We start from the raw sequence: 18641 nt of genomic DNA, 5'->3' as shown, positions 1-18641 counted from the left end.
AGAAAAATGAAAAAAAAAAAAAAATGCATTCTGTTGTCATGTATAACTAATTAGAACAAAAAATTATTAGTAATTATGCTTTCATAATTACTAATTCATAATCTAAAATGACTTGACTTATAAAAAGATGTTGTGAAATCAAATGCAGTTCAATCATTGGTTTTCTTTCTTATACTGGGGATTTTACCCAGGGGCACTTACCACTAAGCCACATCCCTAGCCCCTTTTAGTTTTGTTTTGAAACAGAGTCTTGCTAAGTTGCTGAGGCTGGCTTTGAACTCTCCATCCTCCTGAGTTGCTGGGATTTCAGGCATGTGCCACCATGCCCAGCTAAGTCACTGGTATTTTAAGAAGACCTTACTTCCAAATAAAAAAGTCTATTGCTAGCCAGGTGCTGTGGCGCATACTTGTAATCCCAGTGACTTGGGAGGCTGAGGCAGAGGATCATGAGTTCAAAGCCAGCCTCAGCAACTTAGCGAGACCCTGTCTCTAAATAATACATAAACACATACACACACACACACACACACAACACACACACACACTGGCTGGGAATGTGGCTCAGTGGTTAAGCACCTCTGGGTTTATACCACACACACACACACACACACACACACACACACACACACATAAAAATTAAAAAAAAAATAAAAATTTGTAGTTAAACCGAATTGGATGACCCTAATCGTTGACTTATTGGAATATAAATAGTGGAAGTCTATGATAAAAGTTTTAGTAAGAAAATACCAACTGTTGTATTTGTTTTGTTTTGTTTTCTTGTGACCTTGACATTTTCTCTTTTCTTTTTTAATTTAATATTTTAATTTTTTTTTTATTCATTGTAAACAAGTGGGGTATAACTTTGATAGGGGTCAATTTCCTGTGTTCTCCTGGTGTTAAATACCTCTTACTAGCTTCTTTATATATTCTTGGCATTCAAAAGTCTTAAAAAAAATATTTTTATTTGCTCTAATTCATGACACATGGCAGTTGAATGCACTTGTGCACCTCGGTGTATCATGCGTAAGTGGGGTGTGATGTCTCATTTTCCTGGTGGTACATGTTGTAGAATCACCTCGGTCAAGCGGTCACATATGCACACAGGTAAGCACCCCGCTTTTGGCAGTGGTAAACCAATGTATCATCTTATTTTTTGGTTTGCAATTATGTTAAAGTGGGTAAAGTTCTAACACGAAGTTTCATCAGTTCGTTGACTGTTTCAGGTTAAGAGATAAAATAGTGATCTTTTATGATCCCACTACCAGCACCCCTACAGTCAGTGTTGGTCACCTTTCGCTCTCTCCTTTTTGGTGGTCCTGGGGACCTGGGGACTTTCCTGCTGAGCTCCATCCCCAGCCCTTTTTATTTTTTGTTTTATTTTGAGGCAGGGTCTCACTGCTTGCCCAGGCTGGCTTTGAACTCGAGTCCCTCCTGCTTCAGCTTCGTTGGTCACCACGTCATTGCTTCCTTCTCTGGACTCAGTGTTGTTTTTTGTTTTGTTTTTTAATTTAATCTCATCCTCTAAACCAGGTCCTATCCTTGAGGAATGCAGTTGCATGTTCTGAGTTTCAGAAAGCATCTGATTGTTCTCTGGCCCTGCTTGCCTCTGCCCTGCCTCTCTGTCCCATCCCGTAGCTAACACTAGTTAGTAGTGAAGTCATTAGTGACTAGCTGGTATGGTCACCGTGGTGCCGTGGCGAGTGTGACCACGAGAAGGCAGTGCCTGCTGACTCTCCCAGGTGCCTTCTTGCTTCCTGTCTTCTCCAGTGCAGTCTTTGGGGACCCATCTTGCTTGCATTTGTGACTTGGAAGTACTCCACCTGTGTCTGTTCTGAACCGACCTGGTGCAAAGCAGAGGAGACCCAAGGAAGAGCGACCTTCCTCCAGGGTCTCGGGGGATCACTAGTCTCTTGCCTCTCACTCGTGACTTCAGGCCTCAGAGTCTTAGCCCCTCTGGAAGTGAGGGTAGTGTCGGGACAAGCTAAGTCTCCCTCAGTGTGCTCGGCAAAGGCCACCTCTGCTGAGGACCAGCTTACTTCTGCAGGATGCAGGCCTGAGAAGACTAAACTGGAATGTCCGAGCATTCACAAAGCGTATGAAGAAGGGTCAAGTTTGGTAACAACCCCTTCCCAGTACTTGGAATGTCTTGAGTCAGTGGATAGGTTTTGGGGGGCTTGGATTTAATCAGAAGCATGAAGCAAGAGTTGGTAAGTTGAGTTAGCCTCGTACCTCTTTTTGGTCCAAGTTGGTAAGATAGCAGTGAGCCAGAAGCTGACCACATGGTTTCAGAGTCTCAGGGCTGCTGATGCATAGGCTCAGTCTACAGATCCAGGAGAGGAGGATTCTTTTACCAATGACCCTGGGAAATGGAGACACGTTCTCCAAAGCTCAGTCTTCTGTCTGTAAGGTGAGAGGATTGGATGAGGTGAAACCTTAAGACCCCTTTTGTGCCTAAGAGCAGTGGATCTTAGTTTAGACTCCAAGAGATCAATGAAGATCCTGGAATTAGAATAGAAATAGAAATCTAGATTTTATTTCACATGAAGATTTAAATAAATGCCCTCATTGAATGATCCTGATTTTTACATGCTCTAAAATGAATAGTCACAGTACTGTACAATAAACAAAAATTTTCAGATTCTTGGAGTATTTTTTTCTAGCTCCCAGATTTTTAACTTTATTGGGTTTGCACTAAAAAAAAACCAAAAAAGGACAGTAACATTAAAAACACACACCCTTTGCCTCAAAAAGTGATCCACAGTTTGTAATCCAGACAATTTGCATGTTAAACTATGTGACTAAATATTTCCAGATTTATTTATGAATACAAGTATTTAGCTTGGAATTTAACAATTAAATTCACACCCTTTAGAATAAATCCAAAAGCATTTCTCTTGCTCAGACTCAAACTTTATGGTTATTTATGTGTGTATGTGTGTTTAAACATGTACAAACACACTGTGTGTATGTGTGTGTATTGTTCATTTGTCCTGGAGAATTTATAGACATTTTCACATAATCCCCTTCTTCCTCCCTTACTTAATACATATTTAAAAGGTACTTTTCATTTTATGCCTACATCTACCTTTAAAGATTTTGCTTTTAAATAAAAGCAGAAATCCCGGGTGTCTTGGGGGTAATAACCAAGCAACAGCTAATGGAAATTACTCTGTGCAAGTTTTGTGGGGTTTTCTCTAAAATGAAGTCATCCAAGCCATCCACAATTGAAATATTTTACTTGCTGAAGAAATACTAATATTCTCAGGGTGACAAAACATGACAGTAATATTTGAGCTAAAGAAAAATGTTCCATTTTGTTCTGAAACCCCACTTGGTATTATACTATGAAGCGTTAGGGCACACAAAGATGCCAGTGATTTACATATTTTATTTCTTCCAGTATTGTTTATAGTCTTCACTCCCTGTCCCTTTCCAAAAACAAAATTCCTAGGAAATAATATTTTCCAAATCAACTAGAAAAATAGGAATAGATACCAATATATAAATGCTGTGAAATCATTAATTAATAATTTAAATGTTGAAAATTCAAATACTAGTATTTAAAAATATTCCCCAAATATATTTCTAAAATATCAGTCTTTTTCAGAGGCTTTGCTGCAGCTTGAGGATAAGCTGGAGTCAGCACCGAATGAACTTCCCATGTTTATTCCTTCCTTATTTTCTGCTAGTGAACTATATGCTTATGTAGCTCAATAAAGTGGTTATATTTAACTATTTTTAGTATGTTGATTTATTATACATGCTCAGCATCCAAATTAAGTACACACACACATACACACACTCACATACCAGATTGCACAAATAACAACGCCCAACTTGTTTTACAGAAGAAAATCTACCAGAAAAGAACTGAGAGATACTTTGTGGTGTCTGCGCCCTCTGCTGGTGATTCTTAGTAATACAGGTCTTTACCTTTGGGGACCTTGGTCTCTGAAACCCTCTTCTCTTTGTTTCCAGAGCCTCCACGCTGGACCAAGAAGCCTGAGAGTCGTGTGTACAGCACAGGGAGCAGCGGTATCCTGCTCTGTGAGGCGGAGGGGGAACCGCAGCCGACCATCAAGTGGAGAGTCAACGGGTCCCCGGTTGACAGTGAGTTGAAGATCCAGTTGGGACCCATTGCGGCAGGCAGCGGGTGGAGGGGGGAGTTCACCATCAGGGAGCCCTGGCTGTGTGTAAAATGGACTTGGGACGTGGCGATGAGCAGCACAGGTGAACCAGGAAGTCAGAAATGGCCTGATTGGAAGCAGCCTCATTTCTGAAGCCTGACACACGGCCTGTGTTATCACGTTGGCTCAACCACTGACTGGGAGTTAAAGGAACTCTCTTAGAAACCGTTTTCTCATCAGTAAAAAGGAAAGAAAAAATAGCAATGAGTCCTGGGGCTACTGTGCAAGTTAAATAAAACAACTCAGAGGATGCTCTGCACCGAAGCTGCCGCATAAGCCGTAGCCCCACGTATGGCTTATTATTCTTGTTTTCACATGTGTTAGTCAGCTTTTTCGCTGCTGTGACTAAATGATCTGACCAGCACAATCAGAGCAGGAAAGGTTGATTCTAGGGCTCACGGTTTCAGAGGTCTCAGTCCATAGAAGGCGGGCTTCATTCCTCGGGGCTCCAGGTGACATCATGATGGAAGAGCATGGCAGAGGGAAGCAGCTCGCATCATCAGGAAGCAGAGAAAGAGACTCCACTCTCCAGATACAAATATATACCCCACAGCTACACCCCAGTTCCACCTCCTCCACCCACACCTACCACTTCAATTAATCCCATGAGGGATTCATTCATTGATTCGATTAAGACTCATAAAACCCAGTCATTTCTCCTCTGAACCTTCCTACATTGTCTCACCTGTGAGCTTTTGGGGGACCCCTCACCTCCAAACCATAACAATATGACACTCAGGAAACCTTAGCCCTCCATCATTAATATCTCCAAATGTGAGATTTCCCCCTCATCTCTTCAGAGAACAGAATAAGAAGTGAAGCAAATGAGGTTCAGACTTGTCATTTCAAAGGGAAATGAGAACAGTTTTTGTTGATAAAGAGAGTGAAGATCATCAAAATAAGAAACGCAGATTGAAACATAAAAATCATAAAATTTTACATTTGAATGGTGCTCATCTGTTTGTGAAAGGCATTCACAAATTACCAGAAGAACCTTAGAGAGGCTGTAGTACTATTCATATTTAACAGATTCTTGCATCCGGTAATATTTACTGAGTACCTCCCATGCTCAGGATCTTATTGCTTATTGCTTGGGATCTACCACTGACTAGAACCCAGTCCTGCTCTACTGGATCTGATATTCTGGTGGATAGAGAAGGTCAGCAGCCAGTTGAGCACATGGTAGCAAACACTTAGGTAGCAAACAGCTAGGTAATGGTGGAGTGCACAGGACGCCAGGATCCAGGGAGGGTTGCTGCATTAATTAAGATCCTAAAATTCCTGTGGCCATACATTGGGCAGAGCCCTGCAGGAGGTGAGGAACTCAGCCGTACAAAACCTGTGACTCTTCTTTCAGGCTGGAGAGGTCAGTGAAGGTGAAGAGGTGTGTTTGTTCTGTACAGGAGAAAAAAGAACCCTGTGTGATAAAACCCAGGGACAGACCGGTAGGCAGTGCTGGGCCATCAGGTCAGCCCACAGTGAAGGGCCAGCACAGAGGTACAGGAAAAGCCCAAGCAGGCACCTGGGATTTCCTTGGCAGTAGGTGTGCAGATCCTGCAGGATTTTGAGCAGAAGTGTGGCATGCTATTATTTGCATGTTATCGAAAGAGATTTCTGGCCTCTGAATGGGGACTTGGATTATGTAACTCAGGAGGGGACTGTGTAAGAGACACTGGGTCCACGGGCCAGACGGGACCTGGTGGTTAGGTTCTGGATTTATTCTCAAAGTAGAACCAGCTGGTTCATTAGAGATGGAAAGATCAGGACTGAAAAGCAAAGGAGCACCGCTACGTCATGTAGGCCCGGAACCAGAGCCACCCCTGCAGATCCCAGGCGCCGGCTTCTCGCCCCGGCTCCTCAAGTGTGCATTTCTCCTCGTTCCCCAGCAGACAGGTCACTGCCATCTGTGGTTTGGGGGGTGTGATTGCAGGATCCGAATCTCTTTCCACATATACTCTTAGGCACTCCTGTTCTTTCTCTCTTAAATTTCAAAAAATTAAGCCACAGTGACTACTATTACTGATGGCAGAGCTAAACTTTTCACATGCCGGGCATCGAACAGCCTCGAAGAAACAGATTTTCATGACCTGCCATTTGTAGATGTAGCAGCTGGGGCTCGCAGAAGCCACATCACTGACTTGAAGACACACGGCCAGCCAATTTAGAGCCAGAGATGGGCCCGGAACGAGTTCAGAGTGCAGTTTCTCCCTCTGCAGGCGCTCATTTCCACAGAAATGATCAGGGACAAAACTGACAGAGTCCTGAGTGAGGATAGGCCTGGCGTGTTTGCTTATTATCACATGAACTTGGATTTCTGGACTCCCTGCCTCCTGTTGGCTGCAGCCGGGATGTGACAACATTGTGCAGTGTCCTTTCCTGAAAGGCAAACTCACGCCATGTTTGATTGTTTGTCAACTCAGACACGAGGCCATAGTCTCGTTTCATCGTTCTGCCGCGCTGTGTGGATTCATGGATGCCCAGGGGCCGGAGGGGTAAGAACAAAAGGGATGGAAAGATCAACCCTGCAGTTTTGAACTCTGAGCCTGGGGTTGGAGTGAAGGGTCGCATCAGAAATACTCCCTCGCAAGACTCTTGGAGAGCTCTGTCTTAAAGAACTTGGAAGAGCTGTTCATTGTGCCCCTTCTCAAAACATAGGAGATACATGGCCCTAAAGAACTGTATTGCTTTTCTAGTTTTGCTGTTACAATTGCCTGAATCTTCCTGGTTTCAAACATGACACAGTTGCTGTTTTGTTTCTCTGTGTTAGAAATGCAACATGAGTCTCACTGGGCTAAAATCAAGCTGTCAGCAGGGTCACGGAGGGAATCCCTTTGCCTTGCCTTCTCCAGCTCCTGTGGACAACCCACCTTCCTTGGCTTAAGAGTGTCTTCCTCCAGGTTCTGCGCCTGCACCATTGCGTCTGTCTGGCCAGTTTTCTGTAACCACAGTCCCTCTGGCCAAAGCCAAGAAGGGTTTTCTGATTTTAAGAAGCTGGGTAGCTACAGGGGCCTATCTGGATAATTCAGGATCAATTTTCTGACTCAAAAATCTTTCACCTTAATCGCAACAGCAGTGTTCTTATTTCAGGTTAAGTAAGGTATTCACAGATTCTGAGAAGGGCTCACGGCCATTGTTCAGGGACTATTTTCCCACCAACTCACAGGAATCTTTGATGAATAAAATGCTTACCCAGCATGACCTTTGCAGTCATTTCTGCCTGGTAGAGCCAATCTTCAGGAGCTGGGGGACAGAGAGCATAGCCACATAGACCAGGTACTACCCTCACGGAGGTCACGGTCAAGTGGAAAATGGATTCACTCATGACTCCCAGGAAGGAAAGGATAAGAAAACCTTCCCTTTTTTTTTTTTTTTTTTTGTTTTCATTTTCATTTTTCTTTGTTGAATTTTTCTTTTTTTTTCAATTTTTAAAATTTGTTCTAATTGTTGTATATGACAGTAGAGTACATTTGTAAGTTTTGACAGATAATACATAAATGGAGTATAACGTCTCATTTTTCTACTTTCAATGTTTTCTGTAACCTAAAACTTACTATATCATTATTTAGCATCATGGAAGCAATTCAGAAGAAGTTGAATTGATTGGTAATCTTCTAGTGTCTTTTAAACTAGATTTTTTTCACACAAGCCCGCCAACATTTCTATGCAATACATTTTACTTTCCATGATCTATGACATAACAAGGACTTGGGTTTTGGAGGCAGAAATGTTACCAAATGCTGTGAGATATATCATTCATATGCTCAGAGACTAACTTCTAAAATGACCTTGTAAATGTTGATCCACAGCATTCTAAGCAGAGTCAATAAAGTTGTGCATGGGACACATCCCACAGGCCTCTTTGGTTCTTAAAAAAAAATGCACCAAAAATATTAGGTATATTCATTTCCAGATGTTTCTGGGGTTTGAAGTGGGATATCTTTTATTGCCCACATTTTGAAGATCTAGCTCTACTCTCATGAGGGCTAGTCATACTGAGAAAATGAAATATGTGAGCTATATAACTGAAATAGTTAAATGATAAACAAGAATAAGTAGTATACGTCAGAAAATCCCAGAAGGATGGAGCCATGGAGTAGAAATAAAGGTATCAAGGGAGAAAACAGCAACCAGTGTTGGTAAATTAGAAAGATAAAGATGAACTGATGAGGTGATTTGTGCTGGGTAGAATCTGGACCTAAGTTCAGAAGAGTAAGTGAGAGTCTGTTCATAGTAGAACTTAAGCACCAAAGAAATAATCGAGAATCTTATTATGAATCGGGTTGTGTGGGTCAGTGTGCTGCAGACCAACAGATACTGACGATAATTTCTAACTTGAATGAAGAAAATGCAAAAGGTTCTGAAAGGAAACATCCACAGTGCATGTTAAGAAAGTTTTCAAGGATTGGCATTTGTGAACTATAATTCACCCTAAAATGGCCTTAAAATATAAATACTGTGTGACACGTTTCATAAATGGCATATAAATATTTTATGTCCTCTTCTTATCATACTGACATTCTGTAATTTCTCTCAGATCATCCATTCTCTGGTGATGTCATCTTCCCCAGGGAAATCAGTTTCACCAACCTGCAGCCCAATCACACTGCTGTGTACCAGTGCGAGGCCTCCAACGTTCATGGAACCATCTTGGCCAACGCCAACATCGATGTCGTAGGTAAGCATACCTGAGAGCAGGCTGGACCCGCTGTCTGCTGAAGGAAAATGGTCAGGGTCATAATCATAAGTCGCAACTGAATTCTTGACTCAGAAAACATGGGGGAAAAGATCTAGAGCATCTTTCACCTTAGGTATGGGCATTAGATGTCATACCAAAACGATACTTGCAAAATGTATTGAATTTGGCTACTTTTCTAATTCAGGAATATGTACTGCAATATTCAGGTCTCTTCCATTCTTCTTAATATGATTAAGATGTCAGAAAATATAATCCACACATACTTCTTCCAGGAAGGTCTAAAACCATACTTGTGTTATTTTCAAATAGATGTTGTTCCATTGATCCAAACCAAAGATGAAGAAAATTATGCTACGGTGGTTGGCTACAGTGCTTTCTTACACTGTGAGTTCTTTGCTTCACCGGAGGCAATAGTGACCTGGTAAGCTGGCCCACATTTTCCTAAGAGAATGTCTGTGGTAGAATGTGTGATTTCTTCATCCATCATTTGATGGAAGGCATTATGTCCGTGTTGTTAGATGCAGCCATTGCCTCTGAGAAATAAGGAAACTAACTTAATTATCTGCTGCTCTTGAAAACACTGGCTAGATTTCTAGGATAGTCTCACATGGGGAAATGCCAAAGGCCATTTATGTTCATAAAGAAAACCAAAGAATTGAAGTGATTCCTAAGACAATGTTAAAGATAGATTCGGTTTTCCATTACGGGCATATCTAAGGTCATCTGTTACTTCTCTGTAATTTCCAGAATTCTCTAAATAATTATTTAAATCTGCATTTAATTCCTGGTGTGTATGTTTATAACTTTACCAACAGTCATTTTGATTTTAATTTCAGTACTTTAGTGGGTGTTGGAAGTTCAAACTCATCTTGGTATGGATCTGCCATCTTGGTTTCTTTAGTGAAAACACTTTGTTGAACTTCTCCTGAACTATGATTCCATTGCCCTTCAGAACCTGCAGTAGGTCATACAAATGTGGGGCGGATTTTGCCTATTCTTAAAATTGTGATCTTTTGTTCACCATGGATTTTTTTGCAACTTTTCATTTAAACAAGACTCCATTAAAATATTATTTATCCTGCTCATTGAAATGTTTGGCACCCTCTTAAATTTGGCAACCAGAGCAAACCCCTCATTCACCTCAGCCTAATCCAGATCTTCTATGAGCAGCAGACACAGCTTGTCTTTGGCAATTTTTAGTAGAACAGTTGCTTATGGTGAAATGAATGGGGCAAATCAAACGGTGGCAGGAAATGCTTGGAAAATGGATGAATGTGGGAGAAAATGACTTTGGGGTGGATAGGGTAAATGAAATCCATGTCCACAAAACAGGCCCGATTTCCTGGCTTATCATATTTCGGGATGACCGATGTTCTCCCAGGACAGCAGGAAGCTGAGAAGGTTCATTATCTCTTTCAATTACTGGCTTTCCCATTCAGTACCCTGGAGCAATCATTAACTAAAGAGCTCACCATCAATAAGCCAGAAAATATTTATTAAGCTCTGAGGACAGATGCAAAGCGGTTCTCATCAGTGTGAGAAAGGCAGTAGAGGCTAGAGTAGGGATTGGATTTACTTTAGCTGCCATATATCTGGGCAGGTAAGATAGGTGTCCATGGCCAATTCTAAGAAAAAAGGTTAACCCCAGTGGAACATTCCAAAGTTCTGTTACGCCCCCGAAGGAGGGATGAACCCAAATAACATCAGGGATGAAACTCAAGAGTATACAATTCTGTCGCACCCCAAGTTGACGTAAACCTTCTATCTCCATAGGGAGACGGCGGATGAAGCCCAGCCTCTGGAGGGTAGGCGGTACCACATTCACAGAAATGGCACGTTACAAATCAACAGGACCACCGAAGAAGATGCAGGATCCTACTCTTGTTGGGTAGAAAATGCTTTAGGAAAAACAGCAGTCACAGCCAACTTGGATATTAGAAGTATTTTTATTTCATTTTTACTTTGCATGAATTCTCACACGGGTTCATTTTGTCTTCACGTGAAACCATAGGATTTAAATATGCACATCCGTTACAGTCCTTGAGACCCTTTTTCAAAAGTGCTGGCTTGCCTGTCTCTAAAAGACTATTGTAAGCATGACAGGTTATGACATAAACGGGGATTTACACAATTTTAAAAGGGAGCTAGGTGTCCTTGGTGTTGGATGACCAGCAATATTTAAAAATTTTTAAAGATTGTTATTTTTTATGTATTTTTGCATTTTTATGTATTTCTGTAATGATATTTTATTTCAGTAGTCAACTCAAGGTAATCTTGTCTGATAATCAAGTCTTTCAGATAAAAATTTCACAAACTCATAAAAGTTGAAGAATGGCAGAATAGGGAAATTCTTCCCCCCTTTTTGCACCACAAATAATATTTTATTCATTCTGTGTTCATGACAAAGTCCTGAGAACTTGTTCATAGCCTCTTGGGTATCACTGCTGTTTTGGTTTCAATATTACTCAGAGAAAACACAGAGGTTAGACAGGACCTACAGTGACCGGGGGCAGGATTTGCCCTGGGGTCACGTCAATGTCATGGCCTGTCACCCAGCTCTGCCTGGATGAGAGGACACAGTTGTTGGATTCTAGGTTTTCACTGTATTTTCTTCTCACTCTCTGCCCCAACACGCCCTCTTTCCCACTCTCTCTTCTCTTCTTATTCCTTTTATGATTTCATAGTATGCGTCTCTTTCTGGGCCCTAAGCTGGCTAACTGCCAAGCCCACGGGCTGTATTTATAGATGGTGCAAATATTCTGCCCCACTGTGTGTTATCCCTGATGTCTCTCTGCATCTTCAAGTCTGCACAATGTTTAAGATGCACTGAAGGAACCAATGGAGATGATTGTTTCTACTCCAGAAAGCAAATCTATGCCGAGGGCCAGCCATCAGCCAGGTTCAGAGTCAAGAAGTGGGGGCCTAGAGTCTAGATGAAGGCTATCATTCCTGCTGCCCACCTCCGGGACCTCGGTGTTGCCAGGAAGCAGAGAGACGGACAGGTTCATGACCTGTCAGTGTCCTATGTCTGTGGGATGTGTAAGGACTGTGAAAAAAACAGGAGGGAAGGGTCAAGGGCATGGGCTTGTATATTAAAAGAAATGTTTGGCAATAGGTTAACTAATGGAGGGGTTGAAGGGAAAGCTGTGGTCTCGGCTGGGCTGGGTTCAAAGCCGGCTTTGGTCTCTTAGCAATTAGACCTCACAATTCGGTCTCACGCTCAATTTCAGCCTTAAGTTGTTTTTGCAAGGTGGGACTATTAATATTCATAGGTACTGTAATTACCAAATGCCACAGTGAAGGTACACTTTTGAGCAGAGTTCCCGAAATAGGATAATCACTTATTCGATGGTGTCTATTTTTATGAAACGAATTTCTTTTTACTTGAAATTTAGAATTAGGATAAGATATGTAATCATATTTAATCATACCCTTGATATTAACTCTAATTGTTACTTTAAGTTTTGTGCCTGGGACATGGGATAATTTTATTAACACTTTTTTTTTTAAAGTTATTTCCTTGTGAAACTTATAGATAGATGCAATTGTAGAATGGGAGGTCAGTTCTTGAGATATTTCTTCTTTGCCTCCAATGGGGTCACCAGGTACCAAGTGCCAGATTAAAAGTGCATCTCTTTCCATTTGCCGGTGAAGAGTAAGGATTGTGTATTTGAAAGCAATTATAAAGAAGCAGCTTTTTTCCAAGATAGCCATAGTACCAATCTTTGAGCTTTCTGCTGTTGAGACTAGGAATTTATTTTTATTTTGAACAAAACCATTATTCATTCAAGAACACATTTAAGTATGTATCAAATACCTGATTTGCACAGATTCCCTTCCAGGCTTCCGTGATCCACTGTGTAACAAAATAGCCACAGGCCCCACCTCCTTGGGCTCACCTTCTCATTCCTCACATCCACGTTGGTAGTAGCCATCTGTGCCTGGTCTTCTGAACTCAGGTTTCTGAATTAATAATAATCATGCTAATAGAATATCAGGTAACTTTTCATTTTACTGCATGGTGCCTCCAAAGGCACTAGAAAAAAACACAATTCTGGTTTCTTCAACTTTGAAAGGCCTTTGTCTGCTAATACTTTTCCTGCCCCCTTTGCCCAAGCAGCAGTTAGAGAAACCGTCACACTCTTGATTGGCACTTGCCCCCACATTTTGTCAGAGGCCCAGGCCTGAATACAAAGAAATCAGTAATGACGTATGACGTTAGATTATACGACACAGCATTGCATGAGCGTGGGACAGTGACGTTGACCGTTTTGGCTGCTTAAAAGGCAGGCGATTGATCCCAAGGTAAGTCAAGCTCTCCAGTTCTAACCGACTCTTTCTTTGGTGAAAACAGATGCTACAAAACTCAGCGTTTCTCCTAAGAACCCTCGTGTCCCCAGATCACACGTACTGGAGTTACACTGTGAGAGCATATGTGACTCGCATCTGAAGCACAGTTTGAGACTGTCCTGGAGCAAAGATGGGGACGCCTTCGAATTTAATGGCACAGAAGATGGCAGGTGGGTGAACTCATGACAGGTCATCACCTGGGTGTGGGCTTCACGCCTTGCATTAGAAAAAAAACATGTAGAAGCTTAACTCACAGTGAATGAAAATAGTTTGGGGTTCAAGTTCCTCGTTGGAAGGTCAGACCACACTCGTTTGACTTTCCCATCATGTTTACGTTCTTGTTTTTAGTGATGACTTTTCATATCATGGGGTGCATGAGGCAGAAGCCCCTCCATGTGGCTGAGCCAGATGGCCTGCCTAGCATAGGAGCTTAAAAGATCACTGGGGACACTGCAGGAGCTAAGTGGGCACTGCAGTGGTGATCCAGATATCTGGAAGGGACTCCATCTCCACAGCCACCTCATTCCCTGGGGGCCACTGCAGAGTCCAGCCATTGACCACTCCCATGTCTGCCAGAGCCACTATCTGCTCACCCTGCTTCAAAGAAAGATGGTACCCATTTCCCTTTTCTCTCCCAATTTTCCACGAGTCCTTCTTGCTGGCGGAACTTCAGTACTGGAATTCTTGCTGCTAGAAAGTAGCGGCATTTCGTCCATAGTCATTGGGTGGTGTCCATGGGGAGACTGGTTCCAAGACCTCTGCAGATACTCAAATCTGTTCATGCTCACGCCCAATGTATGTAATGGTACAGTGTTTGCCTCCGACCTCCCTTAAGCTTTGAACCACACATCTTCTCTCCTATACTTGAAACCATCTTTAGATTACTTGTAACCTTTGATACAATGTAGATAGCAAGTGAGTAGTTATTACACAGTGTTGTTTAGGGAGTAACAATGAGAACATTATGTATTCCGTACAGGTGTACCTTTTGTAAAAATATTTTCCATCCACAATTGTTTGGATCAGGGAATGCAGAATCCATGGGAGTGGTGTTGTGGTGTTTTGTTTTAGAATGTTCTATACAGGGAAACTATAGAAGAGAAAACAAAGGAGCATGGATAGATGTCAAATAGCACCAGACAATATTAAGAACAGTGAAGAGGAAAAGAATCAATTAGAATCCAAAGAATCAGGATGCCTGCCCTGTCTCTTGAGAAAGTGTGGAAGTCAGCTTTAAATACTTTTGCACTGTCATTTAACTAAGGGTTAAAAATCTACCACCTTAAAGGAGCCAGACCTGTCCTAAGTCAGGTTTTATTTATTATTAAATAATAAACAAAATTATTAAATAAGAATAAATCTTTAATAAGATTATTAAATAATTTAATAATTATATTATTATAAATAATAAATTATTACTAATAAAATTATTAAATACTTTTGTTTAGTGTCAGGATATTATTGCTTTCCTAAGTCAGTTATTCATGACTCCCCACCACAAACATTTTCTCCACTCAGATACCCTGACCATGCTCAGGACTAAGACGTGAGACACCCCTCAGAACCAGGACTCTCTGGCGTCCCAAGGGCTGTGCTGCCCATTATGGCCACATCCATGTGAGGGGACCCCAGAGCCCCTGTCCGAGGGGTCCTGAGCCTGCTTTGGGCGTTTACAGGAGAGTTAGTGGTCTGACCACTGCACCAGCTTCCCCTGTCAGAGTGCTTGGCTGACAGGCCCCACGGGGCTGCAAGTCTGACCCAGAGGAGGATGTGAGGAGAGGCCTCCCTTAATACAAGCTCAGGGAACCTCAATGTAGCAGAGCAAATGAGGGTGAAAGTCAAGGTAGGCGTGGGCCCTGGTGGGGAGTTTCCATTGGCACTGTGCCGCAGGCCCAGGGCGTGGAGGGCCTGCCTGCCGTCCAGTGGCTGTATGAGCCCCATCTAAGAAGTTAACCCTCATCTCCACAGGCCTGAGGTGCTGATGGGCCACGTACTGAATGAACTTTCATATGTATCTGTTTCTAGCGTTGGGCTTCTATTAGTCTGTGGGACTGACTGTTCGTTGTCGGAATGTCAATTTCTTAAAATTCTCCCCTTTGCAGTATGTTTTACTGCGTGCGAATCTTGGCACTTTCTGTAACTCTCTTTTATTTTTCAGACTTCGACCTCTCCAACTTTGTTTTCCACAGGAACTTTTAAGTGAGATTTTCAGTTTTGTTGTTGTTGCTGTCGTAATTGTTACCAAGAGTCTGTTAAATATGATAAGCTAGAGAGAATCGACCTTTTGTGACACAGGGCCTCCTACATGAGAACATCACATAATTTTCCTTTTTCAAGTGTATTTATTATACTCTTGTATAATAAGTATAATAAGCTTTGCACATTTAGAAATTAATTGTTAAGTATTTTATTTTTTATGACTATTTTTAATGGGGCCTTTTTTCCTATGAGTAAGACTAATGTACTTCCCATGAGACTAAAAAGTCATGGTTGAAAGCACCGATTGCACTCAGCACGACTTTGGGTCCCACCTGTCGCTGATGATCTGAGCTGTCAGACCATCTGCTTACCATCTCTGTTTCCTGCCCTCCATATTCTAGAACTTGGCTTGAAGGCACTGGCCTCAACCATGGCACCTCAACTACTTCCCCCTGCCAATCTATATGTAAAGATTTGTGGAAAGACAGTTCTTTTTTTTTCCTTTTGGGGTTGCTGGGGATTGAACTCAGGGGCACTCACCACTGAGCCACATCCCAGTCCTATTTTGTATTTCATTTAGAGACAGGGACTCACTGAGTCGCTTAGTGCCTTGCTTTTGCTGAGGCTGGCTTTGAACTCGCGATCCTCCTGCCTCAGCCTCCAGAGTCGCTGAGATTATAGTCATGCGTCACCATGCCCAGTTTAGAAAGACAGTGTAAGCGTTGTAACTCACTGTCATTGAAGCAAGAGCTGGTTAACTCTGCAGAATTACATGCTGCCCCTGGAGAGCTTTACCCTCACACTAGTCTCCGTCAACCTGTCAAATTCTGAAATCGGTCTGAATTCTCTCTTTTGTCAAAATTACCTGATTATCTCGGGTCTTCCATGTGATCTCCGGGCTGTTTCCAGGATGAGAATTGGAGATTATGCCTCACTGGGGATGTGACATGCACACTGAAGGTGTCACCCCAGAATCTCCAGCCAGGCTTTCTGGGTGACAGTGTTGTACGGTTTCTTCTGGACGCTGGGGTTTTCATTCAGATGGACCACTGGCTGTCCGAGTGGCCTGAGCAAGTGAGGCAGGTTGTCCAGTATGCCCTCAACAAGCTGTGGGGATAGTAACCTGAGCTCAGGAGAGACCTCAGGAGTGTGCAGGGCAGAGCGTAGGTGCTTCCAGGCAGGGGCTGAGTGCAGACCCCAGGTCTCTGCTGGACGCCTGGAGGACCTTCAGTGAGCCCCTGCTGAGGAACCTTCTTATTATTGGCTGGAGACCAGAAGATTTCACTAAAACCAGGTGAAATTTCTAACCACAGTTAGAGAGAGAATGATGACAATTGAAAACTCTTCCTTCTCTCCCCCCTGTGAGCTTTCCATGGAGGCTTGTGGGAGGAGCTGGGAACTGCCACTCTGGATTGGTATGTCCTCTGGGGGCCTCTGGTTATATTAGGGCCTCACAGCCCTCCTTAAGCCTCACAGCAACCCTCTCAGCTAGGTCGAAATGATCCTGAGGAATTTTCTGTGGATTTCCAATCTGCAGGTGGCCAGAGACCACACTCTTACTGAAAAATTGCACGGAGCTTGGTAGGAAATGGCTGCTACCAGCGCAGCCAAACTCTTGGGTCTGGTGAGGGGCGAAGGGGATTGGAAAATAGAGATTCACACCCACGGATCTGGAAGATGAAGCTGGGATCCAGGTGGAGCTCTGCTCTCTGATGCAGATGCAGATCTAAAGAGTTACACCAGCCATCTTTATATACATATGTCTCATTATGAGATTAAAGACTGGGCAAGCATTATTCTTTGTGTTCAGGAAAGTTACAGAAACCAGGACATCTGTGTAGCTTTTCTGCAGTTGCAATCCACAGTTGCAAAGTGCAATGTGAGGAGCTTTGTGTAGCTCTGGAGAAAGTCCATTGTGTAAAACCAAAGACCCAATGAATGTTTTCTCTGATATGCAAAAGCTAATTCACAATAAGCAGTGGGGGGGATAGGGAAGAATAGAGTTACTTTATATTAGGAAGAGGGGAGTGAAGGGAAGGGAAGGGGTTTGGGGAACAAATGATACCAGAGTGAAACAGACATTATGACCTCATGTACGTTACATGTATGACTGCATGACCCATGTGATCCTGCAATATGTACAATCAGGAAAATGAGAGACTACTCCATTTATGATGAGCTATCAAAATGTACAAATGCATTCTACTGTCATGGACAACTAATTAGAATAGATGAAATTAAAAAATTTAAAACAAATGTTATTGTAAAGCAGACAGGAACCGGAGCAGCAGAGCTGGTGAAGCACTGTGGTTGTCTAGCACGAGGGTGCCTCTCTTCCCAGGAGCCGTGTGCCTGAGATCAAGGTCAGAGCTGAGAGGACTCTTGATAGAGCCTCCTCATGCAGGGCATTACCACAGCAGCTGAGCCTCCTGTGCCCTTGCACAGGAACATTCCCAGGCACCAGGCATGCCACAGCCATGAGGTCACCAGAGACACCAGTCTCAGTCACTACTCTCACATCCTCTGTCACTGCTCTCCATAGGAAAACAGTTTTTAAAATTTTAGCAAAGCACATGAAGACCATTCATGGCTGTAGTCAGAGGGAAGGACCAGCCCTCCAGGATAGACTGAGTGGCTCTGGAGGGAGGGATGTGTGATATGCTGAAGACCATCATTTGTGGGAAAGGAAGGTCTGCAGAGCCCGAGTAGGTGGACTGTGTCCCCAGCTCCAGGCAAAGGCTGCTTCCTTTCCTTTCTGAAATGGCAGCAAACGACTGGGAGGATGCTCGGGGTGGGCAGCCAAGGATGCAGAGATATAATGTAGCCATAGTAGGGGTCTCTCCTTCGCAAATGATGAACTACGGGAATTTGTGAAAGCAAAGCAGGAGGCATGGGAATTGGGGACAATATATCTACCCTGAGAAATGTGACCAGGCATAGCCAGAAGTCTGAGCTAAATTCACGTCGTGTTACTAGTTAGTCCCTTTGAGCGTCCTCTCTCTCTCAGGCTGTGTACAGGAATCACTTTGTATGCTTTGCTTCCTGTACTTCTAAAAAGAAAGAAAATATTGATAGTCCCATTTCTCAGATCAGTCGAACTGGGCTCACTCTTTTGTTCAAGGTTTTATATATAAGTAAGAATTGATGGGCCTCGACTGCAGGCCTCCAAAGAGCATCACTTTGTCATGTTGTCTTTGGTGACATCCGGC

The 18641-nt window shown here is 42.8% G+C and overlaps 1 protein-coding gene across 5 annotated transcripts in view; it reads left to right on the top strand.

Annotated features, from left to right (window-relative positions):
* Positions 1-18641, top strand: part of CHL1 (cell adhesion molecule L1 like) — a 196641-nt gene that overhangs the window by 145917 nt on the left and 32083 nt on the right. For all 5 annotated transcript variants that reach the window (XM_079122180.1, XM_079122181.1, XM_079122182.1 and 2 more), the window contains 5 exons: positions 3979-4110; positions 8722-8862; positions 9193-9304; positions 10657-10823; positions 13238-13403. In XM_079122180.1, the coding sequence (XP_078978306.1) occupies positions 3979-4110; positions 8722-8862; positions 9193-9304; positions 10657-10823; positions 13238-13403 (718 nt within the window). The remainder of the gene's footprint in view (positions 1-3978; positions 4111-8721; positions 8863-9192; positions 9305-10656; positions 10824-13237; positions 13404-18641) is intronic.

Source organism: Sciurus vulgaris (assembly GCF_902686455.1).
Source record: "Sciurus vulgaris genome assembly, chromosome: 19".
In the NCBI taxonomy this organism is placed as follows: Eukaryota; Metazoa; Chordata; class Mammalia; order Rodentia; family Sciuridae; genus Sciurus; species Sciurus vulgaris.
Note: the sequence above shows the minus strand (reverse complement) of the source record. Positions and strands in the feature narration are given on the sequence as shown.